The sequence below is a fragment of the Eublepharis macularius genome, chromosome 3 (assembly GCF_028583425.1).
Source record: "Eublepharis macularius isolate TG4126 chromosome 3, MPM_Emac_v1.0, whole genome shotgun sequence".
NCBI lineage: Eukaryota > Metazoa > Chordata > Lepidosauria > Squamata > Eublepharidae > Eublepharis > Eublepharis macularius.
The window spans coordinates 188,829,781-188,853,395 of record NC_072792.1 but is presented as its reverse complement, the minus strand read 5'-3'; the positions used below and the strand labels follow the sequence as shown (position 1 = coordinate 188,853,395).

The following is a 23,615-nucleotide window of genomic DNA, read 5'->3' as shown; positions in this document are numbered from 1 at the left end:
ACCGTGAAACACCCAGTTAGTGTTATGATATGGGGTTGTATGACATCAAAAGGTGTGGGCAGAATTTGCGTGATAAATGGCAATATGAATGCCCAAAAATACATAAATGAAATACTTGAGCCCAAACTGAAGCCTTCCATACATGATCTTTTCCAAGATAATGAAGCATTTATATTTCAACAAGATTCAGCTCCATGTCATGTTGCTGCTGTGTGGAAAAAGTGATTTCAAGATAATCATATTCCACTGTTGGAATGGCCTGGGAATAGCCCAGACCTTAACCCCATCGAAAATCTATGGAGCCGACTAAAGGAATTGGTTAGTGAGAAGCAGCCCAGCAATTAATAGAAGCAATAACTCTATCGTGGTTTCACATTATAACAGCTGCAGAACTAAAAAACTGGGTTCACTCCATGGGAAGGCGTAAGGCCGTAATTAAAGCAAAAGTTACCCAACTAAGTATTAACTGACATGGTGAGAATTGTTGTATAACTCATTTTTTCTGTGTTTCAATTTTCTTCTTTATAACTATTGTTCTAAAAAAATTCCTTCGTAAAAGTTATTGCATTACATTCTTGATTAAATTATCTTTCCATTGATATATAATTTTATATATCTCCCAAAAAAGTGGTGTTATGAGCCATCAAACCTCAAAAATACACTTTTTCCAAAAGGTTTCCACAATTTTGGCCACTAGTGTATACTCTGCATAGAGGTTGAACAGGTAGGGAGATAATATGCATCCTTGTCTAGACACCCTTGTCAGTTGGAAACCATTCTGTTTCCCCATATTCTGTCCTGACAGTAGCCTCTTGTCCGGAGTACAGGTTGCACATCAAAACAATCAGATGCTGTGGCACTCCCATTTCTTTTAAGACTCTCCATAGCTTTTCATGATCCACACAGTCAAAAGCTTTGCTGTAATCTGTAAAACACAAGCTGATTTTCTTCTGAAATTTCCTGGTATGTTCCATTAGCCATCGTAAATTTGCAATGTGATCTCTGGTGCCTCTTCCTTTTCTGAATCCAGCTTGAACATCTGGCATTTCTCGTTTCATACATGGTAAGAGTCTTTGCGGTATAATTTTGAGCATCACTTTGCTTGCATGGGAAATTAACGCAATTGTCCAATAGTTACTGCACTCCTTGGCGTCCCCTTTTGGGGGGATTGGAAGGTAGACTGAGCGTTTCCAGTTGGTGGGCCATTGTTTTGTTTTCCATATTTGTTGACATATTCTTGTTAAGATTCTGTGGACTCCATTTCTGTGGCTTGAAATAGCTCTATTGGTATTACATCTAGTCCAGGTGCTTTGTTTCTTTCAATTGCTTTGAGTGCAGCTTTTACCTCACTTTCTAGGATTTCTGGTTCTTCATCAAAAGATTCTTCTTTGAAAGTATCTGTCATCTGCCCATCTCTTCTGTTTAGTTCCTCAGTGTATTGTTTCTATCTTTCCTTTATTTTGTCCTGATCAGATACTGTATTTCCATGTTGATCTTTCAGCATCCCAAGCCGTGGCTTGAATTTCCCTTTGATTTCCCGGATCTTGTGGAACACATCTCTTGTTCTTCCTTTTTTGTTGTTCTTCTCTATTTCTTTGCACTGGTAATTATAATAGATTTCTTTGCCTCTGCGTGCAAGTCGCTGAAAAGCTGCATTTAGAGTTTTGACTCTATTTCTGTTGCCTTTTGTTTTTGCTTCTCATCTTATCTTTAGCAATTTTTAAGAGTTTCCTCAGACATCCATTTAGGCTTCTCCTTTCTTTTGGCTACAGGGATAGTCTTTGCACATTCTTCTTTGATAATATCTCTGGTTTCAGTCCATAGTTCTTCTGGCTCATGATCAATTAAACTTAGTATTGCAGATCTGTTCCTTACCTGGTCTTTAAATTTTCCAGAAATATTATTTAGATTGTATTTTGGCACTATGATTCTTTTAGTGTTTCTCTTCAACTTTATTCTAATTTTTGATATTAACAACTCATGATCTGTATCGTAATCAGCTCCTGGTCTTGTTGTAGCTAAGAGAATAGAGCTTCTCCATCTACTGCTTCCAATTATGTAATCTATTTGGTTCCTGTATTGGTCACCTGGTGATTTCCACGTATACAATCGTCTTTTTGGTTGCCTGAAGCATGTATTAGCAACGAACAGGTTGTTGGCTTCACAAAATTCTATGAGCCGCTCTCCTGCTTCATTTCGTGATCCTAATCCAAATTTTCCAACTATGTTTGATTCTGCTTTATCGCCTACTTTTGCTTTCCAGTCACCTATGATTATCAGCATATCTTGTTTAGATGTGTGGTCAATTTCTTCTTGGACACTTGCGTAAAAGTTTTCTATTTCTTCCTCTTCAGCAGCCGTAGTTGGAGCGTAAACTTGAATGATGGTTATATTAACAGGCTTTCCCTGAAGTCTGATTGCTATTACTCGGTCAGACTTTGCGTTGTAGCTCTTGACTGCTTGTGCTGTCTTGCCTCACTATTAGAGCAACACCGTTTCTTTTGAGCTCATTTCCGCAGTAAAACACTGTGTGGTTTTCTGACTGAAAATGTCCCGAGTCGGTCCACATTAGTTCACTCACACTCAGGACTGCAATGTTTAGATGTTCCATTTCTTGTTTTACAATTTCTAGCTTACCTGTTTTCATACTTCTCACGTTCCATGTTCCTATTATGTGTCGCACAGCTTTGGAAATTCCTTTTGCATCTATGCCATAGGGTAAATAAATGCTAGCTTACAAAGATGTAATATTAACAAAAATCCAATGTAGAGTTGAATAAATTCTGAAACAGAGCATATGCAATTCCAGGACTGACATTAGACAACATAGAACTACCCAGTAAGGTCATACTTAAAGCACAGGTAGCACATAGGAGCACATACTTAAAGCAACAGGTAAAATGTATGGCAACACAGTGGTTGAAGCCTATGGTCCGTAACTCATTAGTGAAGCATCTGAGACCCCCTCTCTACAATAATGCCTCTCTGAGTAAAAAGCCTTTTTGAATAATTCGGTTTTGCATTGTTGGGTTGCGTGCTCTCCAGAACGCTGCAACCCAGTGACTACTGAACCCTCGGAAGAATATGCTGGTCGCTCCCATTCTGCAGACCCTTCATAAGCAGAGCCTGGGGGATCAGGCCAACAAGTGTCCATCCAGCCCAACACCCCGTTGCAGACAGCAGCCAACCAGTTGCCCAAGAAACAGCCCAGCAGGTGCGGCCCTCTCTTGACGCTGCCGCCCAGTGGACGGTTCTGCCTCGGCATATAGAACCTACCTTCACACACCATGGCTAGTGGCCATTGGTTGCTGATCAATTACTGGCTTCAATTTAAGGTTGTATGTTAGGGAATTTCTATGACCTCTATTCTAAAAGCAATTCCAGGCCGTGAACCCACACATCTGCACAACTGCCTCTCCTGTTCTCTTGCCATAGCATCATTCTGAGAGTTTGGTACATTCTGGGACCACCATCTTTGAACAAAATGAAATTTCATGCCCTGACACTGTGTTGTTAGCCATCGGAAACCGTGACTGTGGCAAAGCCTGCAGTGGAGACTGGTCTGCATTCTGCAAGGAACGTCTAGCTCCGAGACCCTGAACACGTCAAAAGTGCCTCCTTAACAGCAAGAGAAACGTTTTGTAAAAAGTGGACAACTGGTCTAAAGCCTGCCCAAACAAATTTCTACAACAGAACACCCCTCCCACCAGACAACTGCAACTGAGTTTGGCCTTACATGATAACTGGGGTGACAAGAAACGTGGATTGGCTTCTGGTTTTATTTTGTGTGATTGTTCTATTTTTTAAAATAAATTAGTTCTTTCTTTCAAAATAACAACTATAACAATAATGGTGGCAGGACTACACCCGAGGTCTAGGTACGCATTGTCAACTTCTGCTGAAATGCAGCATTTACAACCGCGACATTGTTGGCCTACAAATACGGCCCCACAGCACCAAGTGTCACAGTCTTCCCGCTTTAGAAACCACCACTGAACCAATGCAGACAACAAAACCTACAATATTTAATTATAAATACTGGATGCTGGTTCATAAATACGTGGTCTAGTGGACAGAATGTCAGACTGGGCTCTGGGAGCCCACGTTGGACTCCCTGCTCCGCCACGGGAACGCGTTAGGGTTAGGCTCCTCAGCCTAACCTACTTCACAGGGTTGCAGCGAGGACTCGGTGGAGGGAAGGAGAACAAAGGCAGCCACTTTGCATCCCCGTTGGGCAGAAAGGCAAGTATAAATGAAATAAATAAATGTGTGGAAGCTCAGGGAGGAATGGAAGGAGGAACGAGATTGTCCAATTTCACCAAAAGCAATGGGGTGTCATAAGCACTGTGCTTATATAGCCCCCTTCTGGGCAGATGAGTGCCTGCCCATGCAAAGCAGTGAACACAGTCGCTGTGTTATTAGCCCACCATATGCTGGGGAGCTGGGGCTGCACTCACCAAGGCCGCCTGCTGAGCTCAGGGCAGGGCTGGGATTCAACCCAGTCACTTAATTGCTACACTACAGCCGGGCTATGGCCTTAAGCATTACGCCTATGACTTCTATGGATCTGAAGCAGCAACTTATTCAGCAAAGAAGTATCAAGATGGGCAGTAGCCATGTGAGTCTGTCTGTAGCAGTAGAAAAGAGCAAGAGTCCAGGAGCACCTCTAAGGCTGACAACGTTTGTGGTAGGGTAGGAGCTCTGAAGAAGTGAGCTGAGACTCAAGAAAGCTCCTACCCTGCCACAAATTGTGTCAGTCTTAGAGATGCTCCTGGACGCTCGCTCTTTTCTACAGCAAAAAAGTATGTTCATGGTATATTGGACACTGCAATGCCTTTTAGTAATGGATTAAAAACAGTGTCTAATTGCTGTAACTTACAAGAGATGCGTCTTAAGCGTATGCTTTAGATATGACCAATTATTTCATCTTTCTGGGAGGAAAGCATTACTTATATTAATTCTGTATTAGACTATACACCGATTTCTTGAATTGCCAGTCTCCTGGATCTGAACTGTCTGTCAATGAAAATGGACCCTCCATGTCCGTCAAAGACTTAACTCACAGCCTTGGAGAGACAAACGTCTTCCTTGCGTCATTCAAGGGCCATCTTGAGGATCTTGCAGATGTATATCAACACTGGAACACATGGCGGCACACAGACAACGGCGTGTGGATTTATTTTTAGATATCTGGAGGCCTTTAATTGTTCCAGTGGTTTGGGGGAAATCTTTGGATTCTGCTGAAGGAGCCCAAAAACTGCTGTGTTGCCTCGGATGCGGGGCATGGACGGTGCCAACGGAATCCACACCGGCAGCTGCTAAGATGCCCTGAGAGGGGCTGGTGGTTCCTGCAGGGCAATCAGACGGTGCCGGATTGGAGGTCTCTGCAGGGGCACCTTTCCTGGGCCCCCGCCTGAAACTCCTCATTGGAAGTTGCTAAATGCTCTGTTGGTTGCTGAGAAGGCAAAATGTCTGCAGGACACGAGTGCGCAACAGGGGAGACCAGTGCCACGGCCAAAAAAAAAGTGTCTGGCAGGCCAGCCAGCCTACCTGCCATGCCTGTCTATGTATTTCTACTGGGGGGATGGGGTAGCTTTCTTCCTCCTCCTCTGTATCTTGGCTATGCTTTGCTTGGGCTGGTTGGTGTTATCCGTGCTGCTGGAGCGGCGTGTCTGGGAACAGACCTTGGGCATTTCAGCCCTGCTTCTCTTTCAGGACTTTCGCGCCAACTTCAACTGACTCTTGTTTGGACTGGGGGGAGGGGACTGGAGGTACGACCTCTTGGGGAAGACCTGGCTTTGGCATTCCAGGCAATTACTCAGTACTCGTGCACTACTAGGGAGAGTTATCTAATAAAGACCTTTAACTCATACAACCGTGTTTGATAAAGTCCAGTCTGAGAGAATCCTCAGGCCAGGCATGACATTTTGCCTGGAATCACTTCAGTCTTTGGAACCAGGGGAAGCCAGTGAGATTCCCTACCTGCAGCATGGCAGCAGGAGGGGACAATGGATATCCTGTGAACCCCGAGGACCTTTCTCAAGACCCTGTGGAAGCACTGACGCTAGGGACTAGCTCAGAGCGCAGGACCGGGGTGATTCCCAAGAGAGGAGCCAGGATTCTGCACTGGCTGGGTACAATGCCCCGAGGATGGATGTCATGTCCCTCATACGGAAGGATGAAGGACCAGAGGGAACAGTGCTGAGTGCACCTGTTCTGATCCAGCTTGGGAGGAGGAACAGGAGCTCTAGAGAATCCAGGAGGGGATCTGGAGGACAAGGAGCAGCTTTTCGGATTGGCAACTCTTCTGGAGCCCCAAACGGAGAACATCAAAAAAGGAGACCTCGCCATGACAGAGGACCAGGGAGTGGGTGAGTAGAATGAGAATGGAGAGCCCAGAAATCTGAGTGGAGTGGAGTGGAGTGTCTGACCTACAGCAGATGTGTGTGGAGATGGAGGAGGTCAGGCAGACGGTGCTGGAAATTATGGAAGGAATGTGTGAACAGTACCTAGCTGTGTGGGCTCGGGTGAGGCCTCCCGACCAAAAGGTGCCCCGGGTGGATTGCCTCCAGATCCAGTTGCACCTGCCCTCCCAGCGGGCCCAGCACCACCTGTCCTCCCAGGGGTTCCAAGAACACGTGCTAGAGGAGCGAAGGTCCCATGGGACTGAACTTGCCACCCCGACTTGGCATAAACTGGAAGCTTGTTTTGACAGAGACCCCGAGGAATTGAGCTATTTCTTGGTGCAAGTGGGGGAGTTCCTATGAGAATGGGGCCACACTTCCCCAGATGAACTGAGCCAAGTTAGCTACGTAGGGTCTCAGCTGGGAGGCTCAGCAGCTAAATGGTATGTGACTTTATACTCGATGCAAGCATCAGAACTGGGGAGTGTGGATGCATTCATTCAGGCACTTAAGGAGCAATATGAGGATCCTCTTGAGGAGGAGAGGGTAAGAACCCGCCTGAGGTGGATAAAGCAGGGCAACCATCCTGTCCGAGAGTATGCAGCAGAGTTCCAAGAGTATGCGGCTAAACTGAGGGATTGGACAGAAGGAGTGAAGATAGAGTTTTTCAGAGCTGGCCTGAACCCTGATCTGGTGGCCAAATCGATGGTGCAAGATGACCCTCGAACCCTCCTGGGCTGCATCCAACTGGCTTGTGAGGAGGCTACCAGAAAGGTGCTTGAAGGAGCAGCCCCGACTTACTCCCAGGAAGGAAGCTGCAGCAGCGACCATGGCACCACAGGAGGGAAAGGACACCACGAGTGAAGAGCTCTCATTGGACAATGAAGAGGAGCCAAAATCACTGATGGGAAATGGCAGAAACCTGCTGTGACGGGCACCAGCTGGTGGGTCGCGGAAGTCCCAGCGTCCCAGAGGGTGAGACCTAAGGGAGCATTGTTTTTCATAGTAGTCACCTTATTAAACCCCCAGAGAGGGTGGAACATCAGGGTAAGGGCCTTGATTGATCCGGGGTGCAGCAGAGACTTGATTGTCCCTGTGCTTGTGACGGGGTTGGGCCTAGAGGTGACGAAGCTACCTGAGCCTTTGGTGTTTGAACAGATGGATGGGTTAATGATGAAGGGGACTCCCTCTAGTTACGAAACAGAGACCACCCCAGTGGGAATGGGACATTTGGAGGAAAGGACTTTTGTGGTCAGCCCAGACACCAAGTTTGCTCTGGTGTTGGGAGTAAGATGGTGATGGGACCATGATCCCTATGTGAAATGGAAGGCTGGGGAGCTTTGTTTCCCTTCTGAAGCTTGCTAAAACCATGTATGAGATGTAAAGCAGGGCCAAGATCCTCCTCCCCTCCTTGAGACTGTGTGTTTAACTGTGGTGGAGAGGGAGAGCATTCCTCCAGAGTACCAGGACTTAAGTCAGGTGTTTGAAGAGGAGAAGGCGGATGAATTACCTCCTTACAGAGCTACAGATTGTGCAATCAAGTTGATCCCAGGGACTAAATTACGAAGGGGAAAATTTATGTGATGAACCCGGGAGAAAGAGCTGAGTTACGTAAGTTCATTGATAAAAACCTGGTGTGGGGTTTCATCTGGCCAGCTAGCTCTCCCCATGCCACCTTAGTGCTATTCAGAAAGAAAAAGGATAGAGGCTTGTGATTGTCCATAGACTATAGAGGAATTAATGCGGTCTCAATGTCGAACGCCTACCCCATCCCATTGATCAAAGACTTGTTCGGGGGTAGCGGCTCAGGCAAAAATATTCACAAAACTCGACCTCCGAGATGCATATTTCTGAGTGAGAATAAAGGAGGGGGACGAGTGGAAGACCGTTTTTAATACCCCCCGGGGCAATTTGAATATCAAGTCATGCCTTTTGTGTTGCAAGGGGCCCCTGGGGTGTTCATGAATTTAATTAATGAAATCTTACACAAGTACCTTTATAAGGGAGTAATTGTTTGCCTTGATGATGTCATGGTTTATTAAGAGGATTAGGAGTCATTGGTGTGGGAGGTGCTAAAAACCCTGTACTAACACCAACTGTATGTGAAACTGTCCAAGTATGAGTTTCATAAAGAGGAGCTTGATTTCCTGGGGTACCGAGTATTGGGGAGAGGCTTAGGAATGGATCCAACCAAAGTAGAAGCTGTGCTCGGATGGGAAGCCCCTAAAACACGACAGCAGCTACTGTCATTCTTGGGGTTTGCTAACTTCTACCAACCCTTCATAAAAAACTTTGCTCAAGTTGTCTTGCTACTTGCAAGCTGCCTTGCAAGTTGTCTTGCTACTGGATGGGTGATATACTTCTGGGCAGTAGTATATGTGAAAGAGATCTTGGGGTAAGAGTGGACTGTAAACTAAATATGAGCAGTCAGTGTGATGCGGTGGCAAAAAAGGCCAACTCAATCCTGGGTTGTATCAAAGGGGCCATAGCATCGAAATTGCAGGATGTCATAGCCCCTCTCTATACTGCCTTGGTCAGGCTGCACCTGGAGTATTGTGTGCAGTTCTGGAGGCCTCACTTCAAAAAGGATGTGGCCAAAATCGAGAGGGTGCAGAGGAGAGCGACGAGGATGATCAGGGGTCTGGAGACTGAGCCCTACGAGGAAAGGCTGAGGGCCTTGGGAATGTTTAGTTTGGAGAAGAGGTTGAGGGGGGACATGATTGCTCTCTTTAAATATTTGAAAGGCTGTCATTTGGAGGAGGGCAGGGAGCTGTTCCAGTTGGCAGCAGAGGGTAGGACGCGAAGCAATGGGCTAAAACTACATGCACAAAGGTACCGGCTGGATATGAGGAAAAACCTTTTCACGGTCAGAGTAGTTCAAAGGTGGAATCAGCTGCCTAGGGAGGTGTTGAGTTCCCCTTCACTGGCAGTTTTCAATGAAGAGGCTGGATGAATACTTGTCAGAGATGCTTTAGGCTGATCCTGCACTGGGCAGGGGGTTGGACTAGATGGTCTGTATGGCCCCTTCCATACAATTCTATGATTCTATGATACTTACAGACTTACTAAAATCCAAGGGGAAAGGCACTGGGAAAGTGAAACCGAGCGCCAAACTGGCCTGGCCTAGGGAGTGCCAAGCAGCCTTTGAGAAGTTGATAACTCGCTTCACCTCTGAGCCTGTGTTACGCCATCTTGATGAGAGCTCCCCGTTTGTGATACAGGTGGGCGTGAGTGACGTCGCTATGGGAGGAGTCCTCTTGCAGGAGGAGGATGGGAAAATGTGCCCCTGTGCTTATCTGTGCAAAAAATTTTCAGAGGCCAAGCAGAATTGGGTGGTATGGGATAAGGAAGCGGCAGCGGTCAAACTGGCCCTAAGCATGTGGAGGCACTGGTTGGAGGGGGCCAAGGTGCCGTTTGAGATGTGGACTGATCAGAGAAATCTGGAGGCATTGCATGAGCCTCACAAACAGCTGCGATGGGTGGAGTTTTTCTCACTATTCAACTTTGTACTTAAACATTTCACTGGGAAAGCAAATTTTCTGGCAGACACACTGTCCTGCCTGTCAGGCCTGGCTAGAGGATTCTTTCAGACTCTCCACTTGCATCAAACACAGTTGTATGAATTAAAGGTCTTTATTTGATATCCCTAGAAGTGCACTGGTGCATATTAATTGCCTGGAAAGCAGAAGCAAAGTCTTCCCCGAGAGGTTATACCCCCAGTCCCCTCTCCCAGTTCAAAGAAGTCAATTGAAGTCAGCAAAAGTCCTGAAAAAGATGCAAAGCTGTATTTCCAAAGGTTGTTTCCCAGACTGATAACACCTCTCAGCAAAGTTTAACCAAGATACAGTGAAGGAAGAAAGCTACACTGCAGGAAGAAAGCCCACCCCCACCCCCAGTAGATATGCATTCACAGTTATGGCAGGCTGGCTTGCCTGCCTGACACCACCTCCCTCAACACGACAGCCAACGGGAAGAAGTGGTAGACACGATGTTTCCCCCCGCCCAATTAGGAAGTGCTGTGATACCAGGAACCAAGTGGCAAAGACGGACCACCTTTCCCTTTCTCCCCCCTCCCCGCCCCCGGAGTGGGAAGAGAAAATTAAGGCAGAAATAGAAAGCGGGGGTGGGGGGGGGAGAACAGGCCTGAGGACTTAGAGAAAGGAGAAAATGATTGCTGGTATAAGAACAACAAAATGTATATCCTATCAGGACTAAGGGGAGAGATCTTGAAACACTGTCATGATACCAAATTGGCCAGGCATCTGGGTTATTTAAAAACACTGCACTTAACAAGAAGACAGTTTTGGTGGCCAGGAATATGGAAGGATTCGCAATACGTATCTATGTGTCAGACCTGTTTAATGGGGGGAAAGGGGGGGGGGAACCTCTGGGACTATTACGACCTCTCAAAACCCCACCTCGACCCTGGTCTCTAGTTTCCATGGACTTCCTCACTGACCTCCCCCCAAGCAAAGGGAAAACTGATTTGGGTGGTGATGGATTTGTTTTCCAAACAAGCTCATTTCATCCCATGCTGTAAGATGCCAACAGTCAAAAAGTTGGCCACATTGTTCATGCAGCATGTAGTAAGACTCCATTCATATCAGATCAAGGCCCACAATTCATTGCCAAGTCTTGGCAGGAGCTGATGGAAGTAACAGGAATGACTCAAGGTGTGAGTTCAGCGTACCATTCCGAGACCAATGGGCAATCCAAAAAGGTTAATCAGGTCCTGAAGCAATTTTTAAGATCTTATTTTAATTATCAAGATAATTGGACTGATTTTCTAGCGTTTGCAGAATATTGTTACAATAATAGCATTCATAGCTCTATGGGAGCATCCCCCTTCAAGATCACACAGGGCTTCGAAGGCAAACCCTTGCCTTTTGTGAAAGACCCCCCACCCGCGAGTGGGGAGGATCTCAGTGCTTGGTGGAACTCTATCATGGAACAGTAGGATCTAATAACAAAAACTCTGGAAAAAGCCAAACAGGATTACAAAAAACATGCAGACCGTAAATGCTCCCCCCTCCCGGGAGCTGAAATTGGGAGATGAGGTTTATGTATCCACAAAAAATCTCAAAGGGGGATAACCGAGCAAAAAGTGGGAATGGAAGTACATCGGACCTATAAAATTCTCGAAGTAATAAATGGAGTGGTGGTTAAATTAGACTTGCCAAAGAATTTAAGACGCATACAGCCAGTATTTCACTTCAGCTTACTGAAGAAAGAAAGCCCCAGAGGCAGAAACCTGGCACCCAAAATCTGGAGTCCCTTCCCCCACTCGTAGTGGATGGACAACCTCATCATGAAGTGGAAGCAGTGTTGGACTCAAAATGGAAAAGAGGAAAATTGTTTTACCTCATTCAGTGGAAGTATTTTGACCAGAGTCAAAATGAGTGGGTTTAGTCAAAAGATGTAAAAGCTAAAAGACTCTATCCTGATAAACCGAGGGAAGGGTGATCTTATTATAGATGGGATTGGGGGGGGGGGGATAATGTCAGGCAGGCCAGCTAGCCTACCTGCCATGCCTATGTATTTCTGCTGGGGGGATGGGGTAGCTTTCCTCCTCCTCTGTATCTTGGCTATGCTTTGCTTGGGCTGGTTGGTGTTATCTGTGCTGCTGGAGCGGCGTGTCTGGGAACAGACCTTGGGCATTTCAGCCCTGCTTCTCTTTCAGGACTTTCGCGCCAACTTCAACTGACTCTTGTTTGGACTGGGGGGAGGAGACTGGAGGTACGACTTCTTGGGGAAGACCTGGCTTTGGCATTCCAGGCAATTACTCAGTACTCGTGCACTACTAGGGAGAGTTATCTAATAAAGACCTTTAATTCATACAACTGTGTTTGATGAAGTGGAGAGTCAGAGAATCCCCTGATACAAAGAACTTCGGCTGGCATATTGTTTTAGTTTACTGGAAGAAGTTATTTCCAGGGTGTGAGCTTTTGAGGGGAGCACTCACTTCCAGAGTGCTTTGTCCCTCAAAAGCTCACACCTTGGTCTGTAAGGTGCTCCTGGACCCGAATCTTGCTCTTCTACTACAAACCAATACAGCTGCCCACTGAAACGATCTTCATGGAAGATGTTAGCAGCATGGGGCTTCCCTGTCTTCTGGACACCAAAACAAGCTGGGAAAACTTATGCTTGTGGCTCTGTCTCCACCTCTGGGGAGCCGGGTGCCAACATGGTGCCACTCCTGTCCAAGGAAAGGGTTTTCTCCTTCTGCCACGTTTGCTTTCAGGAAGTCTTGAGGCCCCCGAGGGCCAATGCTCACCCGGCCCTCCCACCCACTTAATTCTCAGGAGCCAGAGGGCTGAGAGGCCCAGAGGCCTGCCAGGGCCCTGCCTCTTCCACCTTCCCAGATCCTTGGAGAGAGCGCCACTGGTAGGGGGAGGAGCCATGGCTCAGAGGCGGAGCTCGTGCTTGGCCCGCAGAAGGCCCCAGCTAAATGAATCTGGGAGTAGATGATGGAAAAGACCTCAGCCCAGGCAAGCTGCTGCCAAACACTGATCTTGTTGGCCCCAAAGGTCTGCCTTGGTATAAGGCAGCTTCTGAACGGCACTGAACTATAGCTAGAAGGGCAGGAAGGCAACAGAGTGGTAATCAATGGTTTAACAATTAGACTAGCTGACTTGCATTGAGCTTGCTCTCATGAGTGTAAACTTTTGTTACACGGGGAATTCACACTGCGTAGTGGGTTAGGGTTCACCTCTCTATCACTTTGTGTGTCCTCTATTGAGGACGGGTTCAGAATGAAGCTGTAGGCTCAGGTCCTCTTCGCTTATGCGCGGCCCGTTTAGGGATCCCGTATTATTTGCTGCTGTCCTGCAGATCCTCCCGCCGCTTCCCCATCTGTGCCTTCTCCCATTTATCCATGTATCCTGCATCTGATTCAGTCTGTAGTTCACTTTTGCGGGATATTGTGTATCTGTGCCTCCCAATAAACCACCCAAGTCATACCAGTAATATCTTGGAGGGTGTCCTGTGAGCACACTGCGAACTCACAGGAACAGAGGCCAGCTGCTTAGGTGGACCAAACGAACCCTGCCAATGGGTAGCATCAGTGGCTGCCCATTCACACGCATTCTCAGTGGAACAGCCTTCCCTTCTGGCAGAGGTCAGGAACAGCCCTGCACTGCAGAACGTGCAAAACAGAAACGTCCCAGAGGCCTTTTTCGTAAAGCGGGGGGTGGGGGGGTGTAATTGTAGCAGAATGGAACTGTGCAGGAGGGCACATTTGAAGGGGCAGGTTCCAATACAGCATTGCGACTTCTCTGCACGGATCACCGTCCTGTTACTGCCTTTCCGTATTATGGAATGTCATTCCAGAGACAGTTTTTTGGCCTGTGTTGCTTTCTAGTTCTGCAATCCTAGTCCTCCTGCATTATTTATTGTGCATCTCTTTCTGATTGAACTTAAAAAAAATATTTTGTAATACACATTGAACAAAGGCAGGCCATAAATGCTAAATAAAATACAATAAAAATGAGTTACTAGTTAAGGCTTGCCTCTGAGAGTCATGCCATGAGCCAGGATTGCCCCTGGGTCTCTCCCACTCTCCCTTGCCCAGGTGTTGTGTTTGGTGGCTCCCTCAAAGAACCCGTAAAGGTTGGGAGGGGAGGCCTTTCCATGGCATGAGCTTGCTCCTCAAGACACTCAACAGTGGCTCTGTGATTTCCTGACTTTCCATTGGATCCCAATTCAAGCATCGGTATTACATCTGATTGCTTCCCAGTCCTCTAGTAAGGAGCCCCATTTGAGTGTGTGCTGCAGGCCCTTTTCAGATGCAGCCCGTGCCTTTTAAAGCCCTGCGGCCTCTTCTGCCACGGGATCCTTGGCCACCTCAGGTCCTCTGCGAGGGCCCCCCTGCAGAGTTCTCCTGCAGCCACTGCTGGGACTGGTGCGCCATTTTCCGAAGGGCTGAGGCCTCTGCCAGAGAACAAGAGGCTCCCCACCCCACGGGCAGGCTGTGCTGCTGAGACAGGGCCCGGGGCGGGTGGGGGTGGGGCTGTGTGTCACTGACTGACTCTGCCTTTGCTGGGTGCCAACAAACCGCTGCTTGCTTGGCTGGATTTCGTGAGCCCCCAGCCGGCAGCCCCATTGAGACTCACCTGCCTGCGGGTTCAGCAGCACCTCCAGCTGTGCCAGCACCTCTGGGTCCCACTGCTTCTGGAGGTGGCAGTTGTTCAGCGCCAGCCACTTGCCTCTCTTGGCGCAGAAGGGCAGCAGCTGCCGCACCCGCTTGCCCGCGTCAGAGGTCCCGAAGGAAATGACTGCCACTTTCCCCTGCAAGGGCAACACAGCAGCCCTCAGCCGGGGGAGGAGAATGGCGGTGGCCCCGCCCCCTCTGCCGCCCCCCACGCCATCTCACCCCCCGTCCTCGCTGCTGGGCCATCTGCTGGATCCAGTGCAGGGGGGGCGTAAAAGAGCCCGAAGAGCCCGCCGGGGGGGTGAGGAAGATGACAGGTCTGCTGGCCCGGCTGCAGGAGTACGCATGAGCGGTGACCGCGTCCTCCGTGGGAGACCAGCCAAGCAGGCAGGTGGTGAGGTCTGCAATCACACTGCTTGCGGCTTCCGGGCACATGATGCGCCATAAGATGGCCCGCTGGAAAGGGCTGAGGTGGTCATGGCTGGGGCAGAGGGCTGGCCCCACCACCGTAGAGGGCAAGCAGAAGTATTCCTGCCACTGCGTCGCACGCCCCGCCAGAGAAGCTAGCAGCCCTTGGAACCCAGGGAGGCTCTCCAGCAAGCGGCACTCCTCCCAGGCCTGGCTGCTCACCCAGCCAGGGCGCAGCACGCTGGCCTGGGGCTGCAGGAGCTCCTTGGCCCTGGGCTCCTGGAAGCCCTGGAAGAAGGCCAGTCTCTCCACAGGGCTGACGTCACCCGCCACCTGCAGTGTGGCCAGTGCCCCGAGGAAGAGGAAGAGGAGGCGGTCCATCTCCCGCAGGCTGGGCAGGGCTTGGGCCAGCAGGTGCTGGAGCACAGCCCGGCAGAGCTCCAGCAGGCGGACCTCTAGAGACTCCTGCTTGCCAAGGTCGGGGTGCTTGGCGGAGACCAGGGCCTGGCGCACGCGTTTGATGCAGAGGTCTGTGGGGAAGTGGTAGAGCGGGTGGAGGCGCCCCACCTGCAGCAGGGCCTGATGCAGGGCCACCCCCAGGTGTGCCACTGGCCGGTACTTATTGCACAGCATGACCTGGTGCAGATACAGGGAGATCATGTGCTGGCGGGTGGCCCGCACGGCTTGGATCTGGGTCTGCAGCAGCCGCACCATCGGCATGAAGTTCTCCTCCTCTAGCAGGGACCGCTGCGGCTGGGAAATCAGCTCCACCAGCTCCTCCTGAGGAGGGACAAGGAGAGGCTGCCCCTCAGTGCCTGGCCACGGGGCCCTCTCCCATGCTGCTGGGGGCAGGGCAGGGCAGGGCAAGGCGGGTGGGAGACACTCACCTCTGTGGCCTCCAGTTTGGCCTCCAGCTGCAGGACTCCCAGCTGCAGGGCCTGGCGGTGCTTCAGGATCTCCCGGCGCTCAGAGCAGAGCACCTCCTCCAGCAGCTGCTCCTCCAGTGCCGCAGGGCTGAGGCTCAAGTCAATGACGTTCAGGCGCTTCAGCACCTCCGGATCCATCTCTGCACAGAAGGCAGCAGCCACTGTGGTCCCGATCCTCCTGCACAACCTGCCCTCCCATGCCTAGGCAAGGGGCCAACTCAGCGGGGAACGGCCCAAGGAATCCCCACCTCCCACCACTTGGCCCACCCACACCCTAGCCCTCCCCTTCTTTCTGGAGTCCCACTGGAGGCAGCCATTTGGGACACGGAGCGTATGGAGGGGGGGGATACAAAAAGGCAGAGGCAAAGTGGATGGTGCCATCCTGTTCGGGGGGAGCAGCAGCAGCAGCAGGAGTGCATGGCCCCCCCCCCCCGGCATGCCACTCCAGGCCTGAAACAGCCCCCGACAGCAGCTCAAAGTGATGCTGTCCAAAAAGCTGGCCTAGCCCATGGGCCCCCCAAAGCCTCAGTGGAACACAGGATGTTGACTAGAGCCACATCCGATCGCTTCCCCTCTCCCCGGCCATCCGTCACTGCCCTTCCAGCATTGCGTCAGCCCCAGCCAGGACAGCTCAGTGCTGTTGGCAGGGAGCGCAGCACAGGACTCTGCCACGGGGCCTTCGAGCACACAGCACTGCACTACACTGCAGGGCAGGAGTAGCATGAAGCCCTCCTAGCACTACCGGGGCAGCGCTTTGCACAAACACCCCAGGGGGACAGCAAAGTCCAGGCTGAGCAGGACCCTAACAGGTACCCCATCTCCAGAGGCTGAACACAGAGGGGTGACCACGCACAGGCAGGGAGGCCAGGGTGGGAATCCACTGCCCCCACCCAGGAGTCTTGACCAGTCGCCTCTGTTCCCCTTGTGTGAGACTGGCCCTGCCCCTGCCCTGCCAGCTCCTACAACTGAGGCCAGAGGTGTGTTCCACACAGCCAGGCTGAGCCAGCCCTTCCTGGCGCCGTGGCCCATGCCATGCAACGGGGCCTACTCAGAGGGAGGAGTTCCTGGGAGAGCTGCCTCTGCTGCAGTAGCAGAGCACACCCTCAGGGGTTGGGTGCGTGCCACTGTCAGAGTGTGGAAGATAACTCTGGCAAGATTCAGGCATTGTCAGATCATTCTAATCTAAGTGACAGCTAAGTCATATGATCGTCCAAGGTTGCAAGGTTGCATCAGCCAGATGTGCTGAGTGCAAAGGTAAATGCTGATTGGATATAAGTTATATAAATGTACTCTGTGTACTGTGTATTGGGTGCCTGCATAGGTATCAGAGTCTGGCGAAGCACTTTGCCGCTCTGAGTTGTAAAGGCTATTAGACTGTGTGTATATATATCTCTGTAAATAAATCTGTATATAGTTCACCTTACTTGGTGTGGTCTCTGCTGCATCTAACCTGCTAGCCAGTAAGCTGCTAGAAAGCTTTGCGTCAGGGTTATGGGCCCAGACTGGCGGTTGGTGGAATTGCAGGCGTGAAGACTGGTGGATTATAGCCCTGTGTGCTGAGCTCTGGAGGCTCTGGTGGGGCGGCAGAGGGAGAATCCCCCGCGGGGTCCCCTAGCAAATGCCCCCCATGTGGGCGGGACTGCTGTGGCTGGCATGGGGCCATCACTGCACATCTCTGTTTTGCATCTGTGCAGGTGGTGGCTCAATAAGGAGACCTGGGAGCAGAAGCACCCTGCAGTCTGTGAAAGGGGTTTTTAGATCTCTTTTCAAAAAACCCTCTTATGAGCATTCACCCAAGCTAAAAGCACACAGACACAAAAAGCAACCTTGTTCTATGCCAGAGTCTTCCTCCCTCGCTTCAGAGATTAACTGCAGGTCAGCCTGGTCTCAGGGCCGGTGAGGAAGGTCTTGGAGCAAAGTGGAAATAGCCTCTTGTTTTGGTTATCACGATCCAAACTTAAGCTTGGGAGAGCTTCTTCCCAGAAGTGCTCCAAAACTTCTAACAAAAACATGGCCTTGGCTTTTGAAATGTTTGTATGATGCACCTGTCACTCAAGCTTGCAGGGTGCAGTGCATTCTGGGAAATGCATCATTCTGAAGGGATGTTTGTATTAACCTTTTGAATCTTTTATTCTGTAAACACTTGGTGCTAAGGTATATATAAGATTTTTTGAGGTAACTGTTCTTTATGCATATGGGCCAGAGAGAGGTGACATGCGGCTGGGCTTTATTTAACAACTAGAAACAAAGCCCGTTGTGCAAATAAATACAACGGGCTCTTGAAAGCTGGGGCAGGGGGGGTCTCGGAAGGTCTGGCTGGTAGCCGAGTGGGGGTCTGGGAAGGCTGACAGGTAGGCGGGGGGTCTGGGAAAGTCTGGCTAGTAGGCAGGGGTCTGAGAAGGGCTGAGAGGCAAGAGGGGATTGGGGAGGGCTGGCAGGTAGGGGGGCAAGGGGGGGTTGGTGAGGGCTGAGAGGCAGGAGAGGTCTGGGGAGAGCTGGCAGGCATGGGGGGTCTGGGAAGGGCTGGCAGGCAGGCAGGGGGGTCTGCGAAGGGCTGGCAGGTAGGCAGGGGGGGCTGGGAAGGGCTGGCAGGTAGGCAGGGGGGTCTGGGGAGGACTGGCAGGTAGGCAGGGGGGTCTGGGAAGGGCTGGCTGGCAGGCAGGGGGGTCTGGGAATGGCTGGCAGGTAGGTGGGGGGTCTGAGAAGGGCGGGCTGGCTAGCATGCTTGGGGGTCTGGGAAGGGCTGGCTGGCAGGCAGGGGGGTCTGGGAAGGGCTGGCAGGTAGGCAGGAGGTCTGGGAAGGGCTGGCAGGTAGGTGGGGGGTCTGAGAAGGGCGGGCTGGCTAGCATGCTTGGGGGTCTGGGAAGGGCTGGCTGGCAGGCAGGGGGGTCTGGGAAGGGCTGGCAGGTAGGCAGGAGGTCTGGGAAGGGCTGGCAGGCAGAGGGGTCTGGAAAGGGATGGGGGCAGGAGGGGCTTGGGGAGGGCTGGCTGATGGGGGCCAAGGGGGTCTGGGGAGGGCTGGCAGGTAGGCAGGGGGGTCTGGGGAGGACTGGCAGGCAGGCAGGGGGGTCTGGGAAGGGCTGGCAGGCAGGCAGGGGGGTCTGGGAAGGGCTGGCAGGTAGGCAGGGGGGTCTGGGAAGGGCTGGCAGGTAGGCAGGGGGGTCTGGGAAGGGCTAGCAGGCAGAGGGGTCTGGGAAGGGCTGAGGGCAGGAGGGGTTTGGGGAGGGCTGGCAGATGGTGGCAAGGGGGTCTGGGGAGGGCAGAGAGGCAGGAGAGGAAAGGTGGCAGGTAGGGAAGCAAGGGCGTCTGGGGAGGGCTGAGAAGCAGGGGAGTCTGGGAAGGGCTGGCAGGTAGGCAGGGGGGTCTGGGAGGGGCTGGCAGGTAGGCAGGGGGGTCTGGGAAGGGCTGGCAGGTAGGCGGGGGTCTGAGAAGGGCTGGCTGGCTAGCAGGCATGGGGGTCTGGGAAGGGCTAGCAGGCAGAGGTGTCTGGGAAGGGCTGGGGGCAGGAGGGGTTTGGGGAGGGCGGAGAGGCAGGAAAGGAAAGCTGCCAGGTAGGGGAGCAAGGGGGTCTGGGGAGGACTGAGAAGCAGGGGGGTCTGGGAAGGGCTGGCTGGCAGGCAGGAGGGTCTGGGAAGGGCTGGCAGGTAGGCAGGGGAGTCTGGGAAGGGCTGGCAGGTAGGCAGAGGTGTCTGGGAAGGGCTGGCAGGTAGGTGGGGGGTCTGAGAAGGGTGGGCTGGCTAGCAGTCTTGGGGGTCTGGGAAGGGATAGCAAGCAAGGGGGTCTGGGAAGGGCTGGCTGGCAGGCAGGAGGGGTCTGGGGAGGGCTGGCAGGCGAGGGGGCGGGGCCAGGGTGGCAGGTGCACCGCTCTCATCCAGTTGCCCTGGCTCCGCCGAGAGCTGCACAACAGGGCCCAAAGCGACATGCCCGCCCCCCTGCAAGCCCCACTGGAGCTGGGGCGACTGGATGACAGCGACGCGCCCGCCGCCCTGCAAACCCCGCTGGAGCCGAGAACGGCGCGCCCCGGCTCCAGTGGGGCTCGCAGGGCGGAAAGGACGTCACTTTCATCTTGTTGCCTGGGCTCCACCAGGCGCGTCACTCTTCCTGCACTGCCCTCCCCCTCCAAGTGGGCTTCATCACCCAGCGGCAGAGGACCGGGCAGGCTCGCCTGAGGCCGCCTGCCGCCAGCGGCGCCCTCTGGAGGCCGTGTTTGACCACTCACTTTTTATCCTGGTGCTCGCACAGGCGCACCAGGATAACTGAGTAGTTGGAAACCCGCTAACACAATTATGTTATAGGATAATAAAACTTTCATTTCTTTTGTATCACTGTGATTGGAGTCTTGGAATATATTTGGGTAAGTTGTAGTAGGGAAATTTATAAATGGCAGCAGAGTACTATTTTAAAAAATCCCCCTAACGCCTCCTTCCCCGTCACCGGCTCCAGCCCGCCTCCTGGAACGCCCTGCCCTGGGCAGCTGCTTGACCCGGAAGCCTGCCTCGCTCAGATGCACACTGCACTAAGGAGGCTCGCCCTGCCTCCTCCTGGGCCCCGGGGCCAGCTCACGGAGGCACGGGGGGGGGGGGAGAGGGCTGGCGATCCAGTTCAGCGGACCCATCATGGTTTGCCCTTCAGTGAAGTCTGGCGTGCCCCACCCCTCTGCCCCTGCCTGCTTCGTGTGCGACTGGACGAGGCGAGCGGCCTATCCCTCCGTGCCCCCTCCTGTGACGTCCAACTCCCCCGCAGTTGCACCCCCAAGTCTCCATGGGCAGACCCTTTCAAGGGGCTTCTTGCCAGGGCAGAGCCTTGGAGCCGCCTCCACGCGTGCCTTGAGGAGGGGCTGGTTGCTCCACGGCCTGAACCTCTAGGTCTCAAACCGCTCGGTCCTCCTCACAAAGGTTCAGTGCAAAAAATCCAAGTCATGCCCTCTTTATGTGTTCGTTTCCTTGACCCCCAGTGGGAACTCGAAGTGGCTGACATCATTCTCCTCCCCTCCCATTTATCTGCACAACAACCCTGTGAGGTAGCTGAGCCGAGAGTTCCATGACAAAATGTGTTTGTTAATACATTGGGCTCATCCCCAGCGGAACAAGAAACTCAGCGGCCAAGGAGGCGAAGCGATCCTGGGCTGTACCAGACACAGGGTGCTTTTGCCTCCAGCACCACCACGGCCAGCTGGGAGAGGGCCCCCACCGGGGGACTAGGCAGCTGGGAAACCAGTCTCTCTGCCCGGTATCTCTCCCCCCGTCTCTCCCCAGTCTAGCCCTAGCTCTTGAGCAGAAGAGGCAAGCAGCGCCTGCAACCCTTGCCCTGCAAAGCTGCAAAATGGGGAAGATGGAGCCTGACAGCCCCTCCGCCCCGTCCTCCAGACTGGGAGCACGGTTGTGTTTGGCGCCAACAGCTGGACTGTGGGGCAAAGAAGTGGCTGGAACTTCCCCAGTGTCACGTCTGTGTACAGCCATGCCGTGGTTGCTTGGTTCTCATGTCACCGATGATGCCACAGGGTACTGAATGCTCTAATGCTAACCTGATGCATTCTCTCCTTAGCCAGGTTCTTTCCATATTACGAGTGTTATTTCTCTAGCCAGACGGGGCCTCACGTGTTATCTCACAGAACTATGCCTCTCTGAGCTAGAGACGACCTTGGAGACTCCAGACGCCTGCTTTGGCTACTTTGCTCAGACGCTGGGAACCTATTATTGTGTACTCACTATTTAGCCATAACTATAATGGGTTCTCACAGCACCCGTGTAGACTTGCGCACCAAAACCTTAACAGTTGCTGGAGTGTGGGAAAATCAAGTATAACATAGACTTCTTGTTTTGCCTTCTCGCTTCTACCAAGCTCCGTGATGGAGTTCAGACCTGAACTGCAAAGATCCCAATAAAAACTTTTCTACTGGAATCAATGTGTGTTCACTGGAGAGGGGCTGAGGGGTCCACCTGCCTGGAACTGACACCTGGCTTTCTTTGGGGGGAAAGCTGCTGAGCAGACAAACATGATGGCTTTCACTTCCTAGGCTGGGGGAGGAAAAACTGGGCATGCATGTACAAATACACACATGCAGAAGGGCCCCATTTCTTTCCCTTTGTCATTTGGGGTTCCACAGGGCACACCCCTATCCCTCATGCTGTTCAGTCTCTAGGCAAAGCGTTCAGAGTTTTGGTACGGGATGTCATCAGTATACTGACGACACCCTGCTCTGTATCCGCCTAGCCAAGTCTCCTGGGGAAGCCGGAGAGGCCGTGAGCCATTGCTTGACCGCTGTGGTTAAATGGCTGAGAGGGAGCACATAGAAACTGAATCCTGACAAGGTGGGGCTCATGCTGGTTAGGAAGGCTGAGGTTTTGAAGGGCACCCTGCTTCCCACGACCGGTGGGGCTCATCTGTTGACTCACTCAAGAGTCGGGGGGTTCTACTGGACCCGGCATTATTGCTAGATAAGCAAGAAAATGTAGCTGTAAAAAAGGCCTTCTTCCAACCCAGCCTAGCCTGGAAGATGGCCCCCCTCCCTTGACACAGCCAATCTGGCCGCCTGGATCCATGCCCCAGTAACATCAAGGCTAGACTACTGCAATGCACTCTGCACAGGTCTCCCCTTGAAGTCAACTCAGAGGCTCCAGTTGGTGCAGAATGCAGCAGCTCGTTTATTACTAGGAATTAGGCAGAGCATTCTGCAGCCACTCTATAGGTTGCCCATTACTTCATGGGTTCCATCCAAGGTATTGGCCATTACATGCAAAGCCCTTCCTGGCCTCGGCCCCTCCTCTCAGCAGATGCTGCTCCTCCTGTCCCCCACCAGGACAGCTTCACTCACCTGAACAGGACCTTCTACAGGTGCCACCCTGCAAACAGGCAAGGTCAACAGCTGCCCACACAGCTGCTTTCCCTGTGGTGGCCCCTACCCTCTGGAACGGTCTGCCTGGGGAGGTCAGGAAGGCTCCCACATTTCTAGCCCATTGTACAAAACAGAACTGTTCTCAGGGGCATTTTTGTAAAGCGATCGGGCCGCCTTGTAACAGAATGATTCAGGAGGCACCGGACTCTGGACTGCGTTACTAATAGATATTCTCTGTAGCTGGGTGTATTTTACGTAATTTATGTATCTGGTTTTTATACGGCTTCTCTTCAGTTAAGAGAGCTTTGCTCTCACAGCTTTCTACCTCTATGTTCCTAAGACCACTCCTTGCCTGGTCATTCTGTCGTGTTCAATGCCTGCGCCTTGCTTCAGATTACTGCATCCCTAGTCCTGTTAAGACTGTTTATTACATGTGTCCTTCTTAGCTTAGTGGCTGTACTGATTCATGTTACATAATCTGCCTTCAGTCTCAATGAGAAAGGTGTGGACTTGGGAAACACACACATTTAGGAACAGGAAGCATTTTTGATCATGCCATTTCGATTGTTTCAATCGCGTGTTATTTTTTTCATCTTTGTAAGCTGCATTGGAATGTCTGTATTGAGGAAGGGGGCATAAGCAGTCTTTTAAATGACAAGAGATTCTTGATCTATTGTTGGAATACCATTCTGGTATTTATCTTTTTCAATATCATAAATATACCACACACACACTTGTGTGACAGCGAAACTGCTCATTGTGCATTTTTTGTTCTTGCAGTGGTAAAGTAAGTTAGCTCTGATAAGGAAATAAAGAGGGTGACTATTTTTCCTGAACTGCCTGTCTTAACGCACACCGCTCAGCGTTTCTGGGAACGGACCGGTCCCGATGGC

The 23,615-nt window shown here is 51.6% G+C and overlaps 1 protein-coding gene across 1 annotated transcript in view; it reads right to left on the bottom strand.

The window, feature by feature from the left end:
• DNHD1 (dynein heavy chain domain 1) overlaps positions 1 to 23,615 on the bottom strand; it is an 86,534-nt gene that overhangs the window by 7,354 nt on the left and 55,565 nt on the right. Inside the window, exons 35-37 of the mRNA XM_054974593.1 lie at positions 15,849 to 16,027; positions 14,776 to 15,741; positions 14,516 to 14,690 (exon numbers count right to left, since the gene is read on the bottom strand). Coding sequence (XP_054830568.1) covers positions 14,516 to 14,690; positions 14,776 to 15,741; positions 15,849 to 16,027 — 1,320 coding nt within the window. The remainder of the gene's footprint in view (positions 1 to 14,515; positions 14,691 to 14,775; positions 15,742 to 15,848; positions 16,028 to 23,615) is intronic.